Below are 24,904 nucleotides of genomic sequence, written 5' to 3'. Positions count from 1 at the left end.
CACATGACACAAATGTATAAAACCCGCAGAAAGAGAGCCATCTCTGCAGACAGGTAGAAGATGGGAATTGACCAAAGGCTGGGATCTTTACACTGAAGGACGCACAGTTTCAGACATTGTCTTGGATTACTACATGCATTCATTTTCTCAATCACCAGTGCTAGCACACTGAACCTGCACACCAAGCGACACTTGCAGCCCTCTCGAGTTCAACAATGGTACTGATGATCATCAGAACCCTTACAATTCTTTGGAATGTTTTATTGTTATTTACCGAGATTAGCTCTTCCATGGAAAGTGAGATTTTTACTCCCGTGAGATTGGATTATCCTAATCCCGTAAAACACAATTTTGTAAGCAGCACAGACGAAGCAATCCACCGCAGAGTTGCTTTTAAAATAAGCGCATTTAATCAGGATTTCTATCTCAGCCTGATGCCTGATTCCAGTTTCCTTGCGCCTTCTTTTTCCATGCAGATGGTCGGTGCCTCTCCACACCCAGTGACTAATCCAAGTTTGAGCCATTGCTTTTATTCTGGTAATGTCAACTCCGACCGCAATTCATATGCAGCCCTCAGCCTTTGCAAAGGGTTACAGGGCGCTTTTGGCTACAAAGGGTCGGAGTATCTGATAAGCCCCTCTGAGAATGACACGACTGCAGGAAGCTTAAAAAGCATCGAAAGGGCCCACGTTATTCGTGTCAGGAGCGCATTTCTCCAAACCGACAACTCTACCTCCAGATGCGGCGTCGGATCTGGTTTAAATCGGGCTGTGTTAGAAGCTTTGGATAAATATAAAAACATAAAAGGACACATCAAAGCCAACCTGACCGAAACTGTCCTGAAAACCCTCGGTAGATCAAAGCGGTTCGCTTCTATACCCAGATATGTTGAGATCCTCATGGTAGCCGACGACTCCATGGTTAAATTCCATGGCGATGACCTCAAACACTATCTCCTCACCCTCATGTCTGTTGCAGCCAGGCTTTACAAGCACCCCAGCATCCTTAACTCTATCAACATCGCAGTGGTTAAGTTTATGGTGATAAGCGAAGATGACAAGGGGCCAAAGGTATCCAGTAACGCAGCCCTGACTTTGCGCAATTTCTGCAACTGGCAGAAAAAGTTAAACAAAGCCAACGACAAACACCCCGAATACTGGGATACAGCTATCCTATTCACTAAACAGGTAAGTTGGCCAGACACGTGTGCAGTTTTTACTGTGGGCCAGCAGGAGGTGCTGCTTTCTTAAAATGGCTCATTAATGTATGTACCGGTTGGTGATTATCTGCATTTCTGAAGTATGTAAGGGAACAGCCCGCTTGGAATTTTAACGCAGCCCCAGTTACTGTATATTGAATGAATCACGTCTCTAAGTAGATGAAATGTGCACGTTGCATATTGGTCCAGATGGTTTTTAAATGACACCAAGATATCTTAGGATTGTGATTGAAAAACGGAAATCAAAATATACAACATCGAATTACACTAGTGTATCAAAATATACTCATTCCCCTCAATTACAAATGTGCAATACAGCCATTTACCAGTTTGGCATTTCTTAAGAGGAGCGACAGTTACAAAAGCTCCTTTCCTCTCCAAAATCATATTGCCGCTAAACACATACTCCCACCACTACTTTAATTATATCTCAGTTTAATACATGTTGCTAATAAATTAAACAATATAATCCCTTTAATGCTGTGCCTCTTCTGCAATGTACTGTTCAATGCTGTTAAGAATTAACTTTGTTATCTTGTGATAATAATGCATATACCACCATAAATCACTAATACCAGCAATTTCTTCAAAGTGTTAGCATTGAGTAGCTTGGATTGTAATTTTCCCTATCATAATCCTCCATTTGTTTCTGTTTGCTTTTAATGCAACAATGCACCCACGTTGAGGCGATGAATGAGCGCTCAGCTGTTGCTGGCATCATGCCTCATTCAAACTCATACCACTGTGAATAAGAAAGCCCTTTCCACTCACAGCCAGGCTTTTTGCTACAAGCCTGCTAAATCCCACAGTCGCTTTACCAAGCTTTTTCAAGAACTTCAAACCGGGGTCCCAGATTTACCAGGTGGACATATTTCATGTCTCTTGATAAATCACCTGCCAGAATTCTTGAGGAGAAAAAAAATCTTTAGATTTCTTAATTCCCCCCGAGTTGTGCTCTGCGTGCCAGGAGCTTGGTCACTCCCTAAATTCCACAATTGTTACAATACTGATAAACGGTCCTGTTGGGATGCTGGATGACCTGTTGCTGTGGAGCTTGCCCTAACCTCTTTATCCAAAGGGGATGGTTTTAACAGAATGCCGTGGCACATGGTACGGATCAGAAGAAACACCTGACCCGGTAATTAACCCCTTAAACACAGAGAATACAAAATAACTCGTTCAATACAGCACACCATTGCAGAGCTCCGAGAACACTTTAGGAGATGGATGACTGCTCAAAACAGCAGAGCCATGATCATCTAGGAAAGATATCTCCACTCGCCATGGCAATCCCACAAGCTTGGTTTTGCCAAGTAGATTTCTGAGTACATTTCAGCCTATACTCTGCCAGGATAAGCATTTAATTAGAGCATTTCACAGCACCAGGGAATCCCCTTGGATTGTATCCACCACCCATTAGGGGACATACCGGTTATCTGATGAAATCCAGGTGCATTTGCCTCTGCTGTAAAATGCACTCTTCAAATCTAGAAGGAGCTTATTCTGGTGGGTACAGGATGATTTAACTGGCCCCTTATGAATATATGATATACAACACCTGTTAAATTAGTTATACAAATTAGAGTCTAGTTCGGAAAATTGGTTGAATAATCGCCATAGGGAAATTGTAACATTACTCATGCAAAATGACATTCATGCTCCACATCCATCTGCTTTTAAAAATAAGATGAGATTTGTACACGTTTGCTTGGAATTATTTGTGCCAGCTTGTGAAATTCGATCCTTTTTTTTTTTTTTTTTTATAGGTTGAACAGTTTGATAGCATTAACCGCTACGTTATGGGCTGGGTGTGTAAAACATATGGGGGAGCTTTGAGAATCATTCATTTCTCACTGCTGTACTCTCTCCAGATGTGGCTCATCTAAAAGTCCTCCAGTTCAGAGTAATGCTTGGCATCTACTAGCATGCATTATTAATGTATAGCACTCGCCTCCACTTGCTTGGAACATGTTGAAATACAGTCACTCTCAAACCCCAGTTTGGGAATAGATATTGTTTAGTAATCATCAACTGTGTTAAAAAAAAGAAAGAACAAACTTAACCCAGGTGATGGTAACTGCGAGTTCCCTTGGAAATGTGGCTTATTGCATAGCAATGCAAAGCCATCCTAGATGCAAGAATCACATTGCAGGGTGTGTTTAAAAAACGCAAGCGTTTAGGAGGGGGTTGCCCATAGCAACAAGAGCTAATTCATTTGCAAGAACAATGTCTTTCTTAGCTCTTCATGGGCAGTATCGAGTCGAGCTACTGAGCTTCATGGCAATGCTGTATTGCACAAAGTGTTGTTAGCAACGTTTGAGAGGGTCTGCACCAGAGATGCATGTGAGCTAAACCAGAGAGAGAGAGAGAGAGAGAGAGAGAGAGATCCTTTACCATCATTCCTCATTCTTTACCATGCCCCCCCCCCATCATTTACAATGCATTGAATATGCTTAAGTATACAGCACTGCAATATTAGATCCTGCAATTAGATTCCGCTTTAAAAAGAATAGGCTACTTTACTCCCTTATAGTTCAGCAGCTCTCTCTGCTTGCAGTCACAGATCTTTCTTTGGCATTGGTTAAATGTATTAAATCACCTTCTTAAAACAAAATACCGTGTTTATGGAAAATGCGTTTCCATGGCAGCATATATCATTACATTAAAGTTGGTTGAAGTCAGTGCATCCAATCTTGAAATGTAACTTTGGTAAGCACTCCCGGTGCCAATACTGCTGCAGCGATCCCCCCTTGTCTAACAATGATTCAGTAATCAGGTTAGTGTGCCTGCGAAGGTACTGGGCAAATATCCACAACCCCATCAGTCACAATTAATAGAGCTATTTATCAAGAGTGGCGAGCGCATGACACATCCATTGTGCATTCCTGCTGCAGCATGTGTTAAACCAGGCTTGTCTGCTTTTGTAGTTATAGAGCTTTTAACCTCATCTCACAACACTGCCCTTTAAAAACTTACAAATCCATTCTCCTGCAATGTTTAAAATAAGTGTACGCACACACAGTGATTGTCAATGACAGTGTATTGACATTACACTGGTCATGTAACAAATGCATAGGCAATGGTAGCACAAGGGGATCTACAAAACCACGAGGCTTCCATTGGTCAACGGTACCACAGAGTGTATTTGGACTTAAAATGTTTTCACTTCTAATAATGCCCTTGGTGTTTTTTTTTTTGTTTGTTTTTAAGAAAGTTTTACTTTAACTTTTTGGAAAAAAATACAGTTGACTCTTTAATACCATATAAACACTTTATTTAGTTTTGTATTGAATAACCATGCCCATCTATGAATCAAAGGGCCTTACATACTATGTCCTTCTGGTTGTAGAGAAGGCAAACGTATACTGTAGTGTGCGGTATTATCATACCAAGGGGTGTGGTTGAAGTATTCTATACAAGTCACACTTTAGAGGACCGCTTAACAAATTATAATGAAACTTGCACAGGACAGTCTTTAACAGAAGCTATTGTCAGTATCAGGAGGGATATATCTACCAATTGTGTAGAAATGGGTTTCATCATGATTAGTAAGACATGTGTTGCTATATCTGTATTGTAGCAAAAGTTATGCTTTAACTTTAAAACACAGGGACAGATTGTATGGTAAACCACCGCAGAAATGTTCTCAGAAATCTTTGGAAATGATTAATTGGACTCTATTTAACTGCACCTGTCATTATTGGCCTTCATTGAAGATTTAATGGCTTTCCCCTCAGGTGTTTACAGATAACAATAGTTCAGGTCAAACTGAATTTGTTCAGAATTGTTTTCCTGCGTTCCAAAAGTTGCTTTACTCCTCCTCTCTCCCACCTCCTCCCTCTCCTTTCTGTCTTGTAACTGTGAAGTAATACTGTTATCAATGGTGTCGACAGATCTATCTGTACTTCCCAGCACACATAGTATTTGCTTTGTTGCCTTAGTTACAGAACTGTGGATTGAATTAAGCCCCTCCCCCCACATTTCTAGTTGCCAATTATTAAACAACAAAACAATGATCATTTTAACAACAACTTTTATTTTATGGACAAGTTCTGAAACTCTATACTGCAGATTTCATACAGTCCATATGATGTTTTAAATGCACATACACAGTTTTGATTAATGTAACAAGGGTTTATTTGTATGCCATTTGTCTTGTACTGTAGACAGAGCAGAGGTGTTTCTAGGATGAGACTACCAGCCTTAGGCCAAAAAATGTTTTCTTATTACATTTTTCTTTTCTTTTCTGCTGATAAGTATTTTTTCTTGTTCTCAATAAGTCTGTTGGATATGAAAAACTAAGTCAAGCAGACAAACGGGTCACTTCGGGCCTTCATTAGTCAAAACGTTTGTCTGTTTGATACAAACGGTTAGTTTAGTTAGTGCCACCATTAAACCAAATGTTTGGTTCAGTTAGTGCCTTTAGTAGCCAAAAACATCCATCTGCTTGAACCAAAATGGTTCCTTTGGTGCCTTCAAAAACCAAAATGTTTGTCTAAGTGACTTGACTTTGAACTTTTAGCTGCCAAGGAACAAACAACCTCATTTAAGACGTCTAATGACATAAAAGACATGCAACACAGTTTCAGGCTGGGATACAGATGCTTCATCAAACTGGACCCCCACTATCATCCCTTTCAGACTCTCAGAAATGTTGTTAAACTGTTTTACAACCAACGATGAACTGTGCTACTGACCAGTCAATCATGGCCGACATTGTTGAGCTGAATTGCATAGCATTATCTCACAATGGAGCAGTGCTATTTGAATATTTCTGCATCCTCATTGCACCAAAAAACATGACTTTGATACATCTAGCCTCCTGTTGTCTTCTTTATTTCCTCATAGTTCCACATCAATCAGCACACCATGAAGCAACATGTCAGAATCAATCACCATGAATTTCCATAATCTGGGACACATTCAAGGTTTGGCTACGTATTTCCTGAGCATATTGTTCGTGCGCTGTTTTTATTTTCAGCAAATTTATTCCTCCCGTAACTTCAGTGCCTTGGTATTCAAACACAGACTGGCACTGAAAACCCGAGTAATCAAAGCTGAGCTCTCTTGAACTTATTTAGAGCAGTAATGAGTTCCATGCCTTGGTACAGTTGAAAGGCTTTGAAAGAATGGGTTAAAATGTGTTGTAACTATAGTGTGGCAAACTGGGTCACTGCAATCAATCACCTTCAGGGCCTCCAGATGTGAAACTTAGTGGTGAATCCCTCAAGGTCCCATGATATTTATACACATGTGTGTGTGAGCTAATGTATACTGTGCTTCACTCAGGCCAAGGCCAACATGTGCTGTATTCCATATAATCTCAAGTCTCTATGACAACAGTAGGTGTGCCATTTAATAGGCATAATGAATTGTTTAAGTGCTTTACGACCTGGTCAGGGAGTTAATAGGTTCACTTAAGGACAGAGTTAGAACAAAGACTTTGCCCAACCCCCCTTTATGATATATATCAGCGATAACTTTGGAGCTGGTTAAGCGTATGAAGAAAGAGAGCGATATCTTATCAAGTGATGTTTCTGCTAGGGAGGGAGAGGTATTTTTTGTTCCACACTACCAGCTCCAAAGTTGTGTGACACATGTTTTCAACAAGCCTTTAAAAAGTACATTTTGTTGACACGGAAGGGGCTTCATATTGGCGCCTGTCTACAGAATCTGTGACTGAGCTCAAATTAAAAAGCTCTGGGTTAAAAAAAAAAAGGGAAGACCAGTAAAGTAAAAAGATACCAAAGAACATTAGAAAAAGTATAGATATTTTTAACAATTTGTTATTAAGATGTTTTTTTTTAGTACTGCGCCTGAAGCTAAATGAGTCACATATACACTCATGTGGTCAATTAACGTGGATTATATAATCATGATTACAGCACACAGAAAATGCAACAGACCCAGTTTGACCATGAACATGTGTAGAACAATGAGGTTACATTGAATGCATTCCTCAATCATGTTCAATAGGCTGCAGTGGAATTCATAGCTGTCTGTTATTTATTATACTCTGATGTAACTGATATAACTGTAGTCTGCAGTTTACAGTTTGCTTGTTTACATTCCCTACACCCACACATTTTCCTCTGTCATCCACATTGGCATGCTCCTGCTATTACCTGAGCCAGAAGGCAGGCATACATTACATTTTCAAGTTCTTTAAATGGGTCAGCGAGCAAAAAACAGCTTATCAAAAACAGCCCCAGTCTTTTCATTGCAGCCGGAATATTTGTTGGTTGATGCTCTTAGTTTAGGAAAAAAGAATGACATGCACTGTACTTGGTTATAGATTAGGTAAAGAGTTAAACATAAGGACAAATGTAATAATAATAATAATAATAATAATAATAATAATAATAATAATAATAATAATAATAATAATAATAATAATAATAATAATACTGCTGTTCTCCTTGTTTCAAATAGTACCTACTATCCCAATCTGCCAAGTAGGGCAGCAGTGGATTTCAAGACGTTTCATGTATATTGTTGCTGATTAAACTACTTTGAGTGAGGTTTCCGAGCAGTGGTTTACCACAAAGTACAGGCCTGGCACCTCATACTGTTGAAGTAGAGTCAAGCAAGTGTGCTGAATTGCAGTACAGGGAGTTTCTTGACAAATGGCATGTGCAGTGTAATAGTCTAACAGTCTTTCTTTTGAGGATGATGTGCTGTAAAAATAAGTCTCAAAAGCAATGATGATTCTGCAGAGCAGCAAAGGGATTTCCAAAGGCTTTGACTAACATAGCAAAGGCAATGTTCCAAATAGTGTTTGCTACTCTGAATTACACATGCGCATACTGCAATCTGGGTTCTGATTAGCCAGACTCCGGCAGCATGCATGTATTTCCATACAATTGTATTGGCAGGCTGTTATGAGATTTGCACAGCAGAGCCACATACTGTAGTTAAAGTGTTACAGAACACCTTGCAGTATTAAAAACATTGCATTACCCATTACTGTGTTGCCTGTATTGTAGCAACATAACCCTGGTTATTTTGGGGAGCCGTCACATCTTTTTCTGGAGTGAATTGGCCAGGAGAAAGAGCATCTCTCTCTCTTGCAACAAATGCTGGTGCTTTGATTGAATGAGTAGCATATCAGGGGTAACAGAAAACAAGCACAATCTGGATACGCTGCAATACTTATCAATCTTTATTCCCTGGAGAACTCTTCAGAGTGAAAGTTGAGATATGTATTCCCCAGACCATTGATGTATGAAAAAAAAACAAATAGGATTATGTTAAAAAAAATATACAAGTGTCTTATCTATGCCTGAGTCATTAAGATACTCTGCTACTCATACCTTAAAAATGCTGCATTTACAGCACAGAGCAGCTGGGATCTGAAGCCAGCCCATCTTTACTCCCCTGCTCATATCTAACCACAGTTTAGGAACACAGCCTGGATTCGTCATCAGGAAAACCTCAGAACAGCAAAGTTCAAGTGTGCTTGGAGGCTTCACAACACACCGTGCTGGGGTGCTCGAAGTACTGGGTGTGCTTCTATTACAAATTGCTGTACCATACCTCTACAACATACAGAATAACAGAAGAGCTCTTTCCTGCTTTGTGTCCTTTAAAGTATTTAAAAAAGGCTTTTGAGCCGTTGTGAATGCCTTGATCCTTTATCAGTGATTATGGATTTGTGAAAGTTCCAGTAGATAGTAACAAAGGAACATTGAGGTTCTGGAGAGAGTCCAAAACGAAGAGCAACCAGATTAATCCCAGGGCTTATAGGAATGAGCGATGAAGATAACGCATTCCTAGAACAAAAAAGAATTAGGAGAACATGATTGTAGTCTTTCAAATCTTAAATGACGTTGACTTAGTAAACCGAACCAATAATTCAAGTGCAGCACAGGAACTAGAAGTAGAGGACACAGTTGGAAAATAAGTAGAGATAAGACTTTGGACAGATAGAAGGAGGCACCTCTTCACACAAAGAGTGTTGACGGTATGGAATGGGTTACCAAGTCATGTTGTTGAAGGAGACTCTTCATACAGAGAGTGGAGAGGGTAAGGAATGGGTTACCTAGTCATGTTGTTGAGGCAGAATCACCTGGATCCTTTAAATCCTAACTTGACAAAGTTTCAAGATCAATCAGGCTAGGAACCGGGCGAGCTTAGGTGGGTCAAATGGTCTCCTCTTCTTAGTGAATTTTCTTTTGTTCTTATACAGTATTGTCCTCTGTACGCCATCCATAATTTTTAAGTTTAAAAAGCAACAGCCTCACTTTTTATGTTTAAAAGTAGTAGCTTTGTTTTGGGGATTTTAATAATATAATACGTAGTGTTAAAGGTGTCTCTTTTGCACAGAATTTGTAGCAGCTGAACATTTTAGGTTGGTGAAATAATTCAAATTCAGCTTTTAAAACAATTTATATTTCACCAAACCTCATCCAGTTTGATTAAGTTTAAGTTGTCATATGCAAACACTGAATCATTTTTCAATTTTGTAACAAAACCCATCCTAGATTGAAGGGTATATTGTTTCATGTAAGGGAAATGGTTTCCAAAAGACTTGCAATGAATTCCACCATAAACCTTTCAAAGTTAATATTTCCCCCAAGAGAAAAATAAATTCAGGGGAGCACAAAGCAAGTTGTACTGGGCTTCCACGACGGACATCAGAGAGAGAAACTAATTCTTTCCAGACAAGACGGAAAGTTTTCAGGGCTTACTGGTGATGTAATTCAGTGCAGTGTCATCTTCTGCAGTTTTTTCCCCAGTACTATTTTTCATCTGTTTCCTGTACTGTCAAAGACTACACCCATTGGGGATCTCTGATATCCTCTCACCACAACACCCAATGATTCCGTTCCAAGACGTTCTGCCATCACCATAACCATACCGAATGAAGCATACACGTCAGCTGCAATTTGGTATTCCACAAGGGACGCTATCAAGGGCAGCATTTTTATTCTTCTGCTTGTGAATTTCAGTGACACGTCAGGGGCAATGGCCTTGGCTACCGACAGGCACTGTGGGGCAGTGTGTCTCTTCATTTTTCTGTCATTTATTCCTTGGGATCGCTCAACTCACAATTGTGCCATTTTGTGTGGTGAATTTGTGATGCAGAAAAATGTCCACTGGGATGTAAGTTAAGACTGCACTTGTGATAGCATTGTGATACCACTGTGGTACATTTACACCATTGTGATATTATTGTGATACCACTGTGGTGCATTTACACCATTGGCATTGCCCCGTAGTACAGACCCATTGCATTGTCATTGTATTGCCACTGCATTGAAGGTAATTTGGTAATGGACAAATACCTTCTTGTATTACTGTTTTCTTACAGTTTTGGCTAGACCCATAAAATGTAAACTATCATTTTCTGTACAAAACAGAACAGAGAATGATTGGATTTGGGGTCTGATTATAGCATTTCACACACACATTTGTTTATAGTGTTTATGAGGACTTCTCATTGACTGTCACTATATTTTTATTTACTATTCCTAACTCCAGTCAAACAAAACTCCACACAGGGTGAAAGTCTGCAACAAACAAAATATTTGGGCACTTTTAGTTTGCTTTAAAAAACAATAATGACTGTTTAATATCTGTTTAAATACTCTTAGGACTTGACCTGCGTCCTCATAAGGTAGGTTTTGTCAGACTTTCCTTCCTTGTGGAGAATTTTTGGAACCAGCAAGCACTATAAACCTGCCCATACACACAAACACAATTAAAAAGACCATCTAATATTTCTATCAGTGTGTTTTTCAGGGTTCTATAGTTGTACTTTTGTCTATGTTGGATTTCCTTGTCTTATTTATTTGCGGTGCAGCAACAATGCCTGGCAAGTTCATCTGAAGCCATCATAGAGATTCCCTAAGTGAAAGTATAACAGGGAAAGCAAGCCAGTATCATTTTGTCCTTTCAAGATTTCAGAATGATCTATCCTCGCCACCAACCTGTGGTGAACTAAATATTTGCACTGCAGAACATAAACAGAGTCGGGTATGTCAGGGGGCTGTCGAGTTTGAAGAAAACTTCCCTCGGGGGAGAACTTTGTAGCCAGATAAGAACTCATATAACCCTAAGCGGGGTGTAGCAAGAACGTTCTATAATTTCAGCATAACGACCCTAGAGTTGTTTCTCACACTCACAAGAACACAAGGACGTGCGTGGTAGAACAATGCAGTTCTCTAATATTGTGCCTTGTGTTTTGTTGTGCTGCTGGCAGGACCTGTGTGGCGCCACTACCTGTGACACTCTGGGCATGGCGGACGTGGGGACGATGTGCGACTCGAAGAGGAGCTGTTCTGTCATTGAGGATGATGGGCTGCCCTCAGCCTTCACGACAGCACATGAGCTAGGTAGCCCGCAGCAGGGTCCTTAATACCCTCCACACAGAACAAGGGACATGTTAAGAAAAAGCATGAACACTGATGTTTGCTTGTGCCTCTTCAGTTCCTGAGAAGACTGATTCATCCAGAACAGTCTTGCCTAACTGTATAAGCTAATAACATGACATTGTTGATTCAAAGCATGTTTTTTTTATCTATGTTAGCAGCAGTTTTATTTCAGCGGCTCTCTTAACCCCTAGCCTTAACCCCAAACACTCCTCCTAACTCGGAAGTGAGCTAGCCCAGCTGACCCACATCTGGTTTAATAGGTATAATAAAATACATGAACAAGTCGAGTGCATTAAAAGAAAGTCTTATCTGGATCTAATAAATATTACAGAACGTGGTTGGCAAAAAGACCTGGACTGGAAGGGGCAGCATTGCCCATCCTCTATGTCTACTCTATGCAAGGTAGGCCACGTCAACACTTCCAGTCCAGGTCTTTGCTCCAACCATGTGCTTCATTTTTAAATTGCACTAAGTAACCTCCTCAACAGGTCCTGAAGCACCTAATCATTAAATGACACATACTGGACCTTAGAACATCACTCCAGGGCTGGATTAGCCTACCCCTGAAATGCCACTAATGGCATCCATGGGTAGGGGCAGTTACTAGGATTGAAATTTCACAGCACAGCTGCCTGTTGTAATGTGGACTTGCCACAATCAAAGATGTGCTCTGGTGAAAGAAAGCCACACACAACGCCCAGTTTGGACAGCGAATGCTGTTATCCATCTGTTTACAACTGTCAGCTATAAGGTGGGGGGTTCATTATATACGGGAGGCCTGGTTTATCCCAAAGGTACTTAGAGAGACCATTTTTTACTTGTTTTTTAAACCCTTACACAGAATGTACAGCGCTTGACCTCAGCGACTGCCAACACACATTTCAGAATTATGTACATTGGTTGGGAAATTAAATATGACATGCTTTTTATTTAATAAAGAAAGGAACCTTAAAAGGAGTCAGCAGCTTCCTCCTGTTTCTAAGTGCCACAGCAAATTTCTTCTTAAACACAATAGTTAATGTTTTGATAATCAGTTAGGAGAATGCTGCCAAATTAATTTCACTCCCCAATGGAGCGGGGCTGTGACTGTGATCTTAAGGATATTAAGATCTTGTTTAAATTCTTTGTTGGACCGCAATCTGTAGTAGAGAGCAGTAAGTTAGCTAATGGGGAGGATGTTATTACAGTCAAGGCGTTTTCACTAAAAGCTCTTCATACCAAAATTATAAATATTTTCTAGGAAACTGAAACAACTTTTTTTCAACTCTTCAGAACTTTGATAAGAGTCAACCTGATAAACTGGAGTTGTAGCTACTGTATATAAATCACATGGTAAAAGAAAAGTCCATTAAGAATAACGCCAGGGTTCCTGTAAGGAAACTGTGACAAAACAAGACAGTGAGGAGAGCCACACCTCACACTAACAGCACTTAAATTTCAGTCATGTAGCATACTACACCTAAACAGCAGGATAAGTTTAGAAATGTAACTAGCATTTTGCGGTTATATATTATAGAGAATTGTTATTTTCAAGTATGATTCAGGACTGAGAACAAGTTATAATTACTCATTATCACAGAGACTATGAGAAAAACACAATACAGTACATGTAAAACAGGATTTATAAAAATAATTAAGAAAATGATTCACTCAGTTTGCATCCTCTAAACCAAATGTACAGAAAACAGATTGATGTAGGGGACTAATAATAATTGCTTACCACTTGCATACCATTTTAACTCGATCAATATACATGGGATTTTTTAAACAGTAATTCTTGGTTTGTTTTCTGTGTAGGGCACGTCTTCAATATGCCCCATGACAGTGTGAAGGCCTGTGAGGAGGTGTTTGGCAAACTGAAAGACAATCACATGATGTCGCCCACACTGATTCAGATCGACCGCTCCAACCCCTGGTCAGCCTGCAGTGCCGCCATCATCACAGATTTTCTAGACAGTGGCCATGGTAAGAATAGCAGATGATTACATATTATGCTGTGTATAGATCCCAGCTCCCCCAGACGGTCATGCCATTGGCTGAGCAGGCACATGATCAGCTGGAACCAAGTGCCCCAAGACTTCAATCCCACAATCAGTTCCCTACGTTGGGGTCTACTGATCTGAACAGTGGTGAATCTAAATGTCATTGGTGTTTAAATCCTGGAACTTTGACAAAACCAACATCTCTGTGTTTGTGTGTGTGTGTGTGTGTGTGTATCTTTAGTGTATTCTTGTCTTTAAAATTAAAGGTTTGACCCCAATTGAATACAGACCCACCACTGTTTAGATCAACTGAATGCATTCCATTACAATGCCTCCTCGATATTTCACAATTCACTGATTTGGTTAATCAAAGGTTAGCCCATGCTTACTGTAAATTATTCAATGACTATATTTTACTATATCAGGGCCCTTCAGTGTTCAGTATTTCACCATGTTTTTTAGGTGTACATCAGAGCACCATGGAACTTTTGTTTGCCGTATGCCAATAGCAATATGCTATTGACCATAAAAGTAAGTAGTCTAAGAACTGATTCTAAGAATGTGATTTAAGAGATAGGACAAGGTTACATGGTTGGGTGAGATACATTTGGTTTAGTGCTTTTGTCTAGTAACAGAGTTGACTGTAGAGAAATGACAGATTACACTATCTTCCAGCTTCTAAAGTAAAAGCACCTATATATATATATATATATATATATATATATATATATATATATATATATATATATATATATATATATATATATAAAAAAGTCGTTTTCTAACCATTCTGTTTCTAAAAAATAGTGTGCTGGCTTTTTGCAAGGCTGTGCATTCAGTTCTCTAATTATACATGCTGTGCCTTTTAAATAGAATATGGTAAGCCAATGAATTAATTTGCTATCTTTAGAATAGGGTTATGAAAAGTATAGTTGGTTTGATTTAAGAGACAGGGAGGCGAGTGCCATAGTTTTGTACATTATTAGTATTTTACTTCAGAAGGCTTTTTGATGGTGACGTCACAAAGTAGAGTTTGATCATGAAAAATACTTTACCTTTAAGTTGTACTGGAAAGCTAAATGCAAACTTCAGCAATACTAATATCTTTGTGATTACTAAACATGTTTTAGGGGTTGCCTCTTATATTTTTGTAGTTTAGTAAACATTTAGTTTATGCCTGGGGTACATAGGGTTTCAGTTTATTTGGGAGGTCTTTGTAAAATATTAGTTGCCAGCTTTTGAGTCTCTTCATTGGGTTGGGCATTAGCTGGCTTGACATTTTGAAATATTGTTTTGTTACATAGTAAATGTCCTAGAAAACCAAGCCTTTGAATATGAATTATGTTATCCCCCCTACCATTCAGTTTAGTATTCATGATTGTGTTTTCCAGACACACTGTATACCTTATAACTGTTTAGAACCAAAGCAGACAACCTACCTATTATGTTTACACCATATAACCCCTCAGTCTTAATCTTACAATCTCACTGGTAAACACACACACGCAGCAACGCTTGGGCTGGGATTAAAAATGTGCTTGATCATTTCTGACTTGTTCAATTTTATAAATGAATGTATATGTGTTTGCAATAAATCATACGCTGTCAAACGATAAAACAGCATATTTATTATTAATATCTTATGTGGAAGAATTACTTGAAGTTTGAAAACTATTTTTATAATTAGAAAAAAGTCGCCATGTTCATTTTGTAGATTTGCACCATTAAATAATAAAGGTGCAGACAACACCGACGCTCAATATAACCACTTTTTTGTTAACGGCTCGCAGCTATTCTTACTCTCTGTCTTTCAGTTTTCAGCAGGGAAGCTCGCTGTCATGGGTCATCTGCGTTTTTAAAGCAGTGTGTCATCAGTCTATATTATAGGGTCACACATGGGTGATTGCTAAAAGGCTCGTTCAGCAACATTCACAGTCTGCTAAACAAGCTGTTCAACAACATACGCTATCACATGCAACACTTTAGTCTTCTCAGTTGATGGAACGGCTGCTTTAGTTGCGCTGTTTAACAGCATGGCACTGCTACAAAAAACATGGTTCCCATTAGACACTGCTGACTCGGGGGCTTGTTTAAAATGATTCCTGAGAAACGAAACCGGAACCGCTGCAGTCCAACACTCTGAGGCGGGGTTTTCTTTTTCAACTTAAGTGCTTATTTGGGCAGGTAAAGATTATCCACATGTTTGGGCAGAACTAAATGTGTTTGATTAAAAGAAATAAATAGAATTCACTGATTACAAATAGCTGAGCTAAAAAAATAAAATAGCGTTTCCTCTTAAAAATAAATATATTTGAAATGTCCCACAGGTTTATTTTCTTTTGAACGCATGCTTTGGTGAAAGACTGTTATTGTTTGAGAGAGAGAGAGAGAGAGAGAGAGAGAGAGAGAGAGAGGATGTTCTTGCGTTGTATGTCTTCAGCAGCTGAGACATTCAGACAGGCAAAGGGAAAACCCTTACACATACTAATAAACATCCCCCAAGTAAGTTACGCCTCTGCCAAGAAAACCAAATCAATACACCCATTTACTGAGATCTTGTGGTGCGATGTGAGGTATGAGTGTGACTCATTCACCACTGCTGCACAGCTGGCCAGAGCTCTCCTGTCTCGATTCTCTTATTCATTCTCAAAAGCCTGGTAGGGAATAGCAACTAGCAGTCACTTTGTTTTTCTCTGCTGGTGTTGCTTCACTGTGCGTTCACATAGAGATGTAAGATTTACACTGCTGGTACTTCTCACATCAAAGTGAGGTCCCCCCCTTTTTGATGGGGTAGCGTTTCCCCCCCAGTTGACACTGGTTTGATGTATTGTTAAATGACAGCTTGTTGTCAAGCTCTAAGACATCAATACGATACCTCGTTTCCGATCGTACGGCATAATGATGTTATTCCTGCTATCTTGTACAGATTGTCACATGCGTTAGTCAGAAAATGTTGCTTTTTCCATGTATCTGCAGGGATTGATAATGGTCAACTACAGTTTGTACAAACCATTTGAAACCTCACAGATTGTCTCTGCCAGGCAGATAACTGACTGTGGATGACTGACCTGGTCTTTCCTTAAGTGTCATAACTGTCGCCGCTGTGTTGGGAATTAGTCCTTAATGAGATAGCGCCCCTGTTCTTTAACTATGCTTTTACTATCCCACAGTATTTTTACATTTATGGCTTTTTGCGTGCAGGTGACTGCCTTCTTGATCAGCCCCAGAAGCCAATTGCTCTGCCAGACACTCTCCCAGGGTCCAGCTATAACCTGAACCGACAGTGCGAGCTAGCATTCGGGACGGGCTCCAAACCCTGCCCCTATATGCAGTCCTGCACCAAGCTCTGGTGCACGGGCAAGGCCCGGGGGCAACTGGTGTGCCAAACCCGACACTTCCCCTGGGCCGACGGAACCAGCTGCGGGGACAGAAACTTCTGCTTGAAGGGAGCCTGTGTGGAAAGACATAACGTGACAAAATACAAGGTGAGTTCTGCAGCTTTAGAAACCCACCCACCCACACCTGTCAAGCTCAGATATACATTCTCCTCCTTTTGGTTTTTTCAAAGGTGGACGGCCGCTGGGGAAAGTGGGGCCCCTTTGGTTTTTGCTCTCGAACCTGTGGTGGTGGAGTGCAACTGGCCAAGAGGGAGTGTAACAACCCTGTGCCAGCCAATGATGGCAAATACTGTCAGGGTGTCCGCATCAAATACCGCTCCTGCAACTTGGACTTGTGCCCAGAAACAGGTACAGCTCTCATTTTACAAACATTGAATGCAAAAGTCTAGGCAATGACGGCTATTTTTTTTTTTTTTTTAGTGTTTGAATCATGCAAGTATCTGTTACTCGTTTTTGTAGCACAAATGTATTTAAATCGGTTACAATTCACAAATCTGTAACATGGATCTCTTCAGCCTGTGAACCATCGATGAGAAACGTCTCTTAAGTAATAAACACCAATGTGTTTTTCCAGGTAAAAGTTTCAGAGAGGAGCAGTGCGAAGCCTTCAATGGGTACAGCCTCAACACTAACCGACTTACCCCCTCTGTGGTCTGGGTCCCCAAATACTCGGGAGTGTCACCAAAGGACAAATGTAAACTCATCTGCAGAGCGAATGGCACAGGCTACTTCTACGTGCTTGCACCCAAGGTGAGCAGATTGCAGTGACTCAGGATGGGCAAGGGTTTTCATTTCCGCTCATTTCTCTTTTTTTTTCTGAAATTCCGAGGTTTTACAGAAGCTACAAGTGTTTTTTTTTTAACCTGAAATATGGCCCAAGAAATATTCATTTATACCAAGAAATCCATGACTATAAATTTCGGTAGAAACGTTTATTTAAGTAATGAATTTGTTTCAGTGCAATGCAAGGCCATAATGTTCAGCTTACTGTCGTACTGGTATGTGTTTCAAAAATAATAACGACGACAAAAAAAATGCTAACACAGTAAAAAGGTAAATTAAAATCAACACTTTTAGGATTATGCTACAAGTTTCACATCTCCATTTATCCTGATACATCGGCTAAAATATCTGACTATTTGGAATGCAATCTGAAGCACTGAAGTACAGGTATGTGGCTACGTTTAGTGTATCTACATGAATATTTATGATTTAGTACCTCAGACAGACTGCTGTGTAAAAAATCACATTTTTAAAGGGCACATTTTTAGTTCATTAACTGTTAACAGCTAGCTTACTAACATAGCAATACATTTTGTTAATGATTAGCTATTTAAGCAATGGAACCACAGCTTGAGGCCATTATTGTATTGTAGTTGACCTCTGCACAACCAGTATACAGTGCCTTTATTGTCGTTTTAACTGTTCTGTTAGGGGGCTAGAAAGCTAATTGTTAACAATTAATGAACTAACAAAAGTTTGCCTTAAAATGAACCGTGACCCAAAAAAAAAGAAAAGATTAGAATCTTTTCTCCAGCCTCAGCCTAGCACATAGTGTAATAATCGTACCTGTTATCCAGTTAAACTTTCTATAGCCTTCGGTGAGTTAGCTAATGACATACCAGCAAAGAAAGATAAGTCCTCTTATACCTCCTTCTGCTCTTAAAGATGAAAAAGCCACCTAGTATGGATTTCTGGGTTGCTTATCTTTTTAAAATGCTCTGAAGTGGATAAACAGTCGAGAGAGTGGTAGGGGTGTATCAGACAGAATGGAAGGGTATGGCTACTCAAGCAGCTGCAATGTGCTGGCATCCACTGTTAATACAACCCAAGACAGAACCATCCCCTTATCAAATACAGCACTTCTCTTTGAATTTCACTCGTATGGTGTACATTACTGTTCTTACATTGACAGTGTCATGGTCGCAAACTGATTTTATTCTGTGTTTTCGGAAATAATGAAGAATGTGCCACACTGATACTGGAACAGCAGGGATTTTATTTACTACTTCTAGCAGCTGCTGTGCAAAAAAACATAACTTAGATCCCTTAAAAAAATGCCGAGTGCTCAAGCACTCACTCTTTTGGCACATTGTAAATTTGGAAAGAGTACAATGAGGTTTTATAATGCACTGGAGGGCCCGCACCTAGAATATCGTGTTCAATTCTGTTAACCGTAATACAAGTTCATTGTGGTTTTGTAAAGGGTCAAGCAAAGTTCAACCAGACTAATCCCAGGGTTTAGAGGAAGGAGTTATGACGATTGGTTCAATCCGAATCTATTTAGACTAGAACAAATAAGGATTACAGAGTACTTGATTGAACAAGTCAGCTGACAAAGTTAGCCAAAGTCAATACTTTTCAGTGTCACAAGACGGTGTAATATCAAATGGTTGGAGTAAACGCCTCCTTGAGATTTTCGCTACAGTCTTCAGATTGAAGATTGAAGGCACTTTGTGTTTGACATTTGATTTCTTGAACCCACAGGTGGTGGATGGGACCCACTGCATGCCCGACTCCTCAGCTGTTTGTGTCCAAGGAAAATGCATCAAAGCCGGTTGTGATGGAAAGCTGAGCTCCAACAAGAAGTTTGATAAGTGTGGCATGTGTGGTGGGGATAACAGAAGCTGCAAGAAGGTGTCAGGATTGTTTACAAAGCCCAGGTGTGTTTATCTTCAATCCTTTGTTTTAGTAGCCTTCTGGGATTAGCTAAAGTATTGTGAATGGTTTTCAGAGCTGTAACAGAGTCCACTTTATCAACACAATGACAGCGTCTTACTGACTGACAGTGTCTTTACCTGTCCTTGATCCTGCGGTTTTAAAAACAGCTGTAATCCCCAGGACTTGCTTCACGTAGCACTGTATGCACACACACACACGGCAGTATTGTTTTCATAATAGGGTCCTGACGTGCAAGTGCATGCTATTGCCTCAGTCTCTCTTCCTGAAAAACTCTGATGATCACTGTCACCAAGTTCCCTTTCATCCACGTGTGTTCTGTTCCACTTTCATCCTTTACTCTCCACAGGCACCTTCTTTAAATTAAAATAGGGCTATTTCAGAACACCACACGAATGGTAATTCCCCCGACCAGAAATCATTCGCACAGACAGATGTGGTGTAGCATGTAAAAATGTGGCAAGCTTGACAACAAACCAAGTTGTTTATCAGGCCACAGCGTAAATCAGCACTCCCTTTATCAGTCATTCAGGCGTCAAAATATCAGCAAAGGATTAAGAGCAGTATACGAGTAACCTCTGCATGCCAAAACATATAGCATGTGTTCAATTTCACTTACTCAGTTTTATATTTTACAGACACGGGTACAACTTTGTTGTGATGTTGCCAGCTGGAGCTTCGAACATTGACGTCAGGCAAAGAGGCTACAAGGGGATGGTCAGCGATGACAACTACCTGGCTGTGAAGAACGGGCAGGGTAAATACTTACTGAATGGACACTACGTGGTCTCGGCGGTGGAGAGAGATATCACAGTCAAGGGGAGCTTGCTACGCTACAGTGGGACAACCACAGCGGTGGAGACGCTGCAAGCCTTCAAACCACTCCTAGAACCTTTAACAATCGAGGTGTTATCCGTGGGGAAAATGACGCCCCCTCGGGTCCGATACTCCTTCTATCTACCGAAGGAAATCAAGGAGGATAAGGGTTATAAGAAGGACGGGAGGAGCCATTCACACAACAGCGTGCTGGTGGATACAAACAGGGTGGAAGGTAGGAAGCCAGAATATAAAAGGCCCATGTATAAATGGGCTGTGACCAACTGGGACGAGTGTTCTGTGACTTGTGGAGACGGTTTGCAAAGGAGACTGGTGGAGTGCCACGACGCTAGCGGTAAATCAGCTGCCAGCTGTGACACCTCAGTGCGGCCGGAGGACTTGCGAATATGTGGAGACCCGTGCCCGGTGTGGGAGATCGGGGAGTGGTCCCCCTGCTCCAAGACTTGTGGGAAAGGGTTTAAAAGACGGGTTTTACGCTGCAAGACACAGACTGGACTACTGCTGCCCAGAGATCACTGTAATACCAAGAGGAAGCCACAGGAACTTGACTTTTGCACACTGTGGCCGTGCTAACAATCCCCCATCCTCCCCCATAACGGTGGACGTTTCTTTCTTGCGTCTGGAATTGGTCAAATGTATTGGATGATAAAGTGATGGAGCAGGACGGTTTCTGGTGCATCAAAGGGGTTATATGAAGAAAACATGTAAAGACAGAGAGAGGTACAAGTTGATTGATTTAAACGGAATGGAGTCGGAACACACACGTCTACCTCTAACAGAAAGCAAACAAACAAGAGTTCAGAAAAATGCTGCCGGAACAGAAAATACAATATTGGGTCGTTCATAAAATGGTAACTCAAACTTTTATAAGGGTCAGTCATCATTAAAGTATACTCAACGGTTTAACGTTTTATATAGAAACACATTTTTATTTTTTTAATGGGGTTTATAAATAATGACTCATTAAGGAAAGAGAATAAATAAATAAAAATGTGTTGCGTTGAGATCACAGCATAATTATCTTGTGATCTCAACATAATTAATTTTTATTGAGCCACCATACACTGCAGTGCTACAAAAGGACAAGGATTTCTTTCAACATATGTCCCCTAAAATCTATCAAATGGCAATAGTTGTTTCAATTATTTTAGCAGTAAATATGTATGACTGACAGCATAAGGAACCCATCAAATATCCAAACAACCCACTTAGGGGAATGCTTTCTCCTGGATTACGACAGAATACATTTTGAATGAGTCAAGTTCAGCATACCACGAGGCATACTGCTTCTAAATAGAAAAAAAAAGAAAGTACAGTAAAAAAAAAAACACAATACATGCTACACAAAACTAATTAAAAACGTCATAAAAACTAACTTTGTTTATAAAAAATAAAATAAGATGTTTTATAATCGCCACGTATTCAATAATTTACTAAGTATTTTGTAGTGCTGAAGTGTGAACGCGGCAAACAGTATGTATTTATTTAAAAAAAAAAAGATTTATTGGGTTACAAACACCATCAATGCAATGCTGTCTACTTGACATGTGTATGGTGCTTCTGTTTTTTATTTGAATTCTGTTGGGTGAATTCAAACGTCTAAACTTGTCAGTACAATACATTCCCTTATCAAAAAGTAAAAGGTACTGGATCCGGGATCAGGCAGAGTGAACCCCTGTTTATACCCTATGTACTGAATGGTTATCATTCACTTTCAGACTGTTTACAACCAAGTAGTAAACAAATACCATACTACTTCTAAACTTGGTATGACTAACCGCAGGATTCATTTTTAATCATTGCACCACTATCCTTATAGCGTTTGTTTTTTTTACATACCAAATTACAACGACTATGATAACTGTGTTAAATTATTTCAGCTTCATGAAATGCCAAATATCTTTATCCCAATGGTTGTTTGGTTTTGATACTATGCTTTTATAAGGATCGCTGTGCCATAAATGTTATCCCAGGGAAGTCTTCAGTTGCACAGCAGTAGTATAACGTCAGTAACGTTGAAGTACCAAGTCATACTATTTTGTAATGTGTTTTCCCAGATGTGCCAGATGTTCCCTTTCAGCTATCCTTCTGCCTACGGATTGCAATGTGAGATCTCCGTTTAGTGTTACTGGCTTGGAGATTGGCCTTTTATTCAAAGCAAAACCACATTTTGTATATGAGAGGGCCAATTTTCTTTAAACAGCAAAACCCATTTCAAGTCTGTTGGCCACTTCGTGCTGGTATTGTGGGGAGATTATTCACCACAAAGCAATACAATACATGAAGTGTTTCTAACTACACTGTCGTTACATAGGAATTGCCGATACACAGCCACGTTGGTAAATACAATGTTATATACATAGACATAAGATGTTACCTCGAAATCAAAGGAGACGTGTTTTGGGGCTCAACGAGACAAGTTATCCGACTCAAGAGCCAAGAGTTGGAAAGTTTGTGGTAAATAAAATAAACTTTATAGGGTTGTCCTTATTCAGTTAACATAAATGATGTGTTTCCTCTAGTCAAAAAACATTCCGTGTTTATTTCTTAAGCTTTTAAGAGCTTAATAGAAGAATCCCATTACAAGAGCATTAAAAACAGCCCGGCGCTCGTCTTCCTGTGAACGATGGCATCCTTTGGATAAAAAGGGGTCATTGCTTTATTTCTGATCCCACAAAAGTACTGCAGAGTGGTCGGCTTATTTTATAGAGTCAGGATTTAAAGGAATTTGATAACATCGACCCTTTTTATCCAAGTCACTTATAGTGCCGGAAATTGCCATGTTCTTGTAGTGTGTCTTGGCAGCAACAGAAACATACTGCGTCTGTGGTAACTCACCATTTTTATGGTTTCATTTCCCATTCCTTGCCAGCAGTGCAGCTGCTACTATAGAGCCCTGTCTGGTACATCATTAAAAACTAAGTTATTACAAAGAATAAACGTGGCAAACACAGACAATGTTATGCTGTACATGTATTTTAAAAGGTTGACCCTTCCCCATGTATGTATGGACTGAATTCATTGCTGTGTACCTATTTAACTGAACTTCCTGTAATCCTTTACATCACTTATTTTGTATTTGTGTTTTATTTGTATTGTTTGTTTTTTTTGGTTCGGAGGGACAACATCTTCCATCTAAAAGATGGTTCCTATATTACTTGGAATTTAATGTTTTCTTTTGCACTTTTGTACAGCAAAAGACTTGTTATATGTTGTACTGGCTGCTCTGTATACCATGTATACCCCCAATCGGCTGTGCACAAATAAATATTGTAAATATCAGTTGTTGTTTACACATGGCTTTTGAGTCGTTTGTGACGTTGATGAGTAGGCCACATTCCACACTTTTCCAATTAAGCAATTTAAACAGTCCACATGTTTTTTTTATTAAACAAAACACCAAACCAATTAAACTGTGTGGCTGTGCAAAGGTGGCCATCTTGGCCCCAGGCTGTTCCTCTACACCTAAGCCAAGATGACTGCCAGCCACAAAAACACATATTTCTATGTGATCAGAGCCTCTGCTCTGCCACAGTGGCTCTGATATATAACACGAGACAGCATTTTGCACAGATGGAGCCACTAGAAGCCCTTAACTTTGATCCACAGTTCTCTCACCGAAACTGCATGAGATCTCTTATAATATAAGAGACACCCAATGGAAAACATATTAAGCATTGCCTTTTGTTAATGTTTACAGCTGATATTTAACAGCATATACTGCAACAACCAACTGTCCTATATTTCTGTAGTTTTAAGAGAGTGGATACTTTCAATTTAAATCCATCTGTTGTTAATAAGTCCAGGTTCAGTAAACATTGCAGATTTATTTCATATCATATGTTGACACCTGTAAAGGCACCATCAGAAGGAAGCTGCTGTTTTCTGCGTTCGAACAGTCATTGCAACCTGCGGTAGAGCTGGAAGCTGTTCTCTTTGCTGGGTTCACTGCATGTTTATCATTTTAAGATACCTCTGTGCTTGGTTCTGGCAACACTAACCACTTTGAAGTTAACATTAACCCACTGCTTTCTCACAGAGTGTTTGGATTTCTTAATCCAACAGCTTGTCTAGAAAGGGATTGTTTAGAGGACTTGGAGCGATTGATTGCCCAAAGCCCAGAGTATCTTAATCACCGTTGACAATAGTACCAGAGCTCTGGAAAGAGTACACACACAGGGTGAGTAATTGGACTGTCTTTCCACCCCCCCGTAATTATGGTGTTAAAGTGGAATGGGTTTATAGAATGTCATGGACTGCCCTTGCTCAATTCCTACTCAACACACGTCATTTCCCAATCCCTAAAAGCAGAGCTACGTCTTTGGAATCCGAGATTACATCACTGGATCGCCATGGTAATTCACTGGCATTAGAATGGTTTCCCAATAGGTGTTTTAAGGACTTGGGAAATGG

The 24,904-nt window shown here is 39.8% G+C and overlaps 1 protein-coding gene across 1 annotated transcript; it reads left to right on the top strand.

Moving 5' to 3' along the window:
* On the top strand, nucleotides 1–23,784 carry LOC117416311 (A disintegrin and metalloproteinase with thrombospondin motifs 15). Its single transcript, XM_034027425.3, has 8 exons — nucleotides 1–1,187; nucleotides 11,424–11,556; nucleotides 13,393–13,560; nucleotides 16,779–17,062; nucleotides 17,146–17,323; nucleotides 17,550–17,725; nucleotides 19,463–19,638; nucleotides 20,293–23,784. The coding sequence occupies exons 1-8, from the start codon at nucleotides 216–218 to the stop codon at nucleotides 21,062–21,064; spliced, it is 2,859 nt and encodes a 952-aa protein (XP_033883316.2). The 5' UTR covers nucleotides 1–215; the 3' UTR covers nucleotides 21,065–23,784.
* The last annotated feature ends 1,120 nt before the right edge of the window (nucleotides 23,785–24,904 follow it).

This window comes from Acipenser ruthenus, chromosome 40 (assembly GCF_902713425.1).
Source record: "Acipenser ruthenus chromosome 40, fAciRut3.2 maternal haplotype, whole genome shotgun sequence".
NCBI lineage: Eukaryota > Metazoa > Chordata > Actinopteri > Acipenseriformes > Acipenseridae > Acipenser > Acipenser ruthenus.
This window is presented reverse-complemented; position numbering and strand designations above follow the sequence as displayed.

Coding starts and splice junctions, on each gene's coding strand:
- LOC117416311 (XM_034027425.3), top strand. CDS start 216: ATGGTACTGATGATCATCAGAACCCTTACAATTCTTTGGAATGTTTTA. Junction 17,063..17,145: donor ATAACGTGACAAAATACAAG/GTGAGTTCTGCA, acceptor GTTTTTTCAAAG/GTGGACGGCCGCTGGGGAAA. Junction 17,324..17,549: donor GGACTTGTGCCCAGAAACAG/GTACAGCTCTCA, acceptor GTGTTTTTCCAG/GTAAAAGTTTCAGAGAGGAG.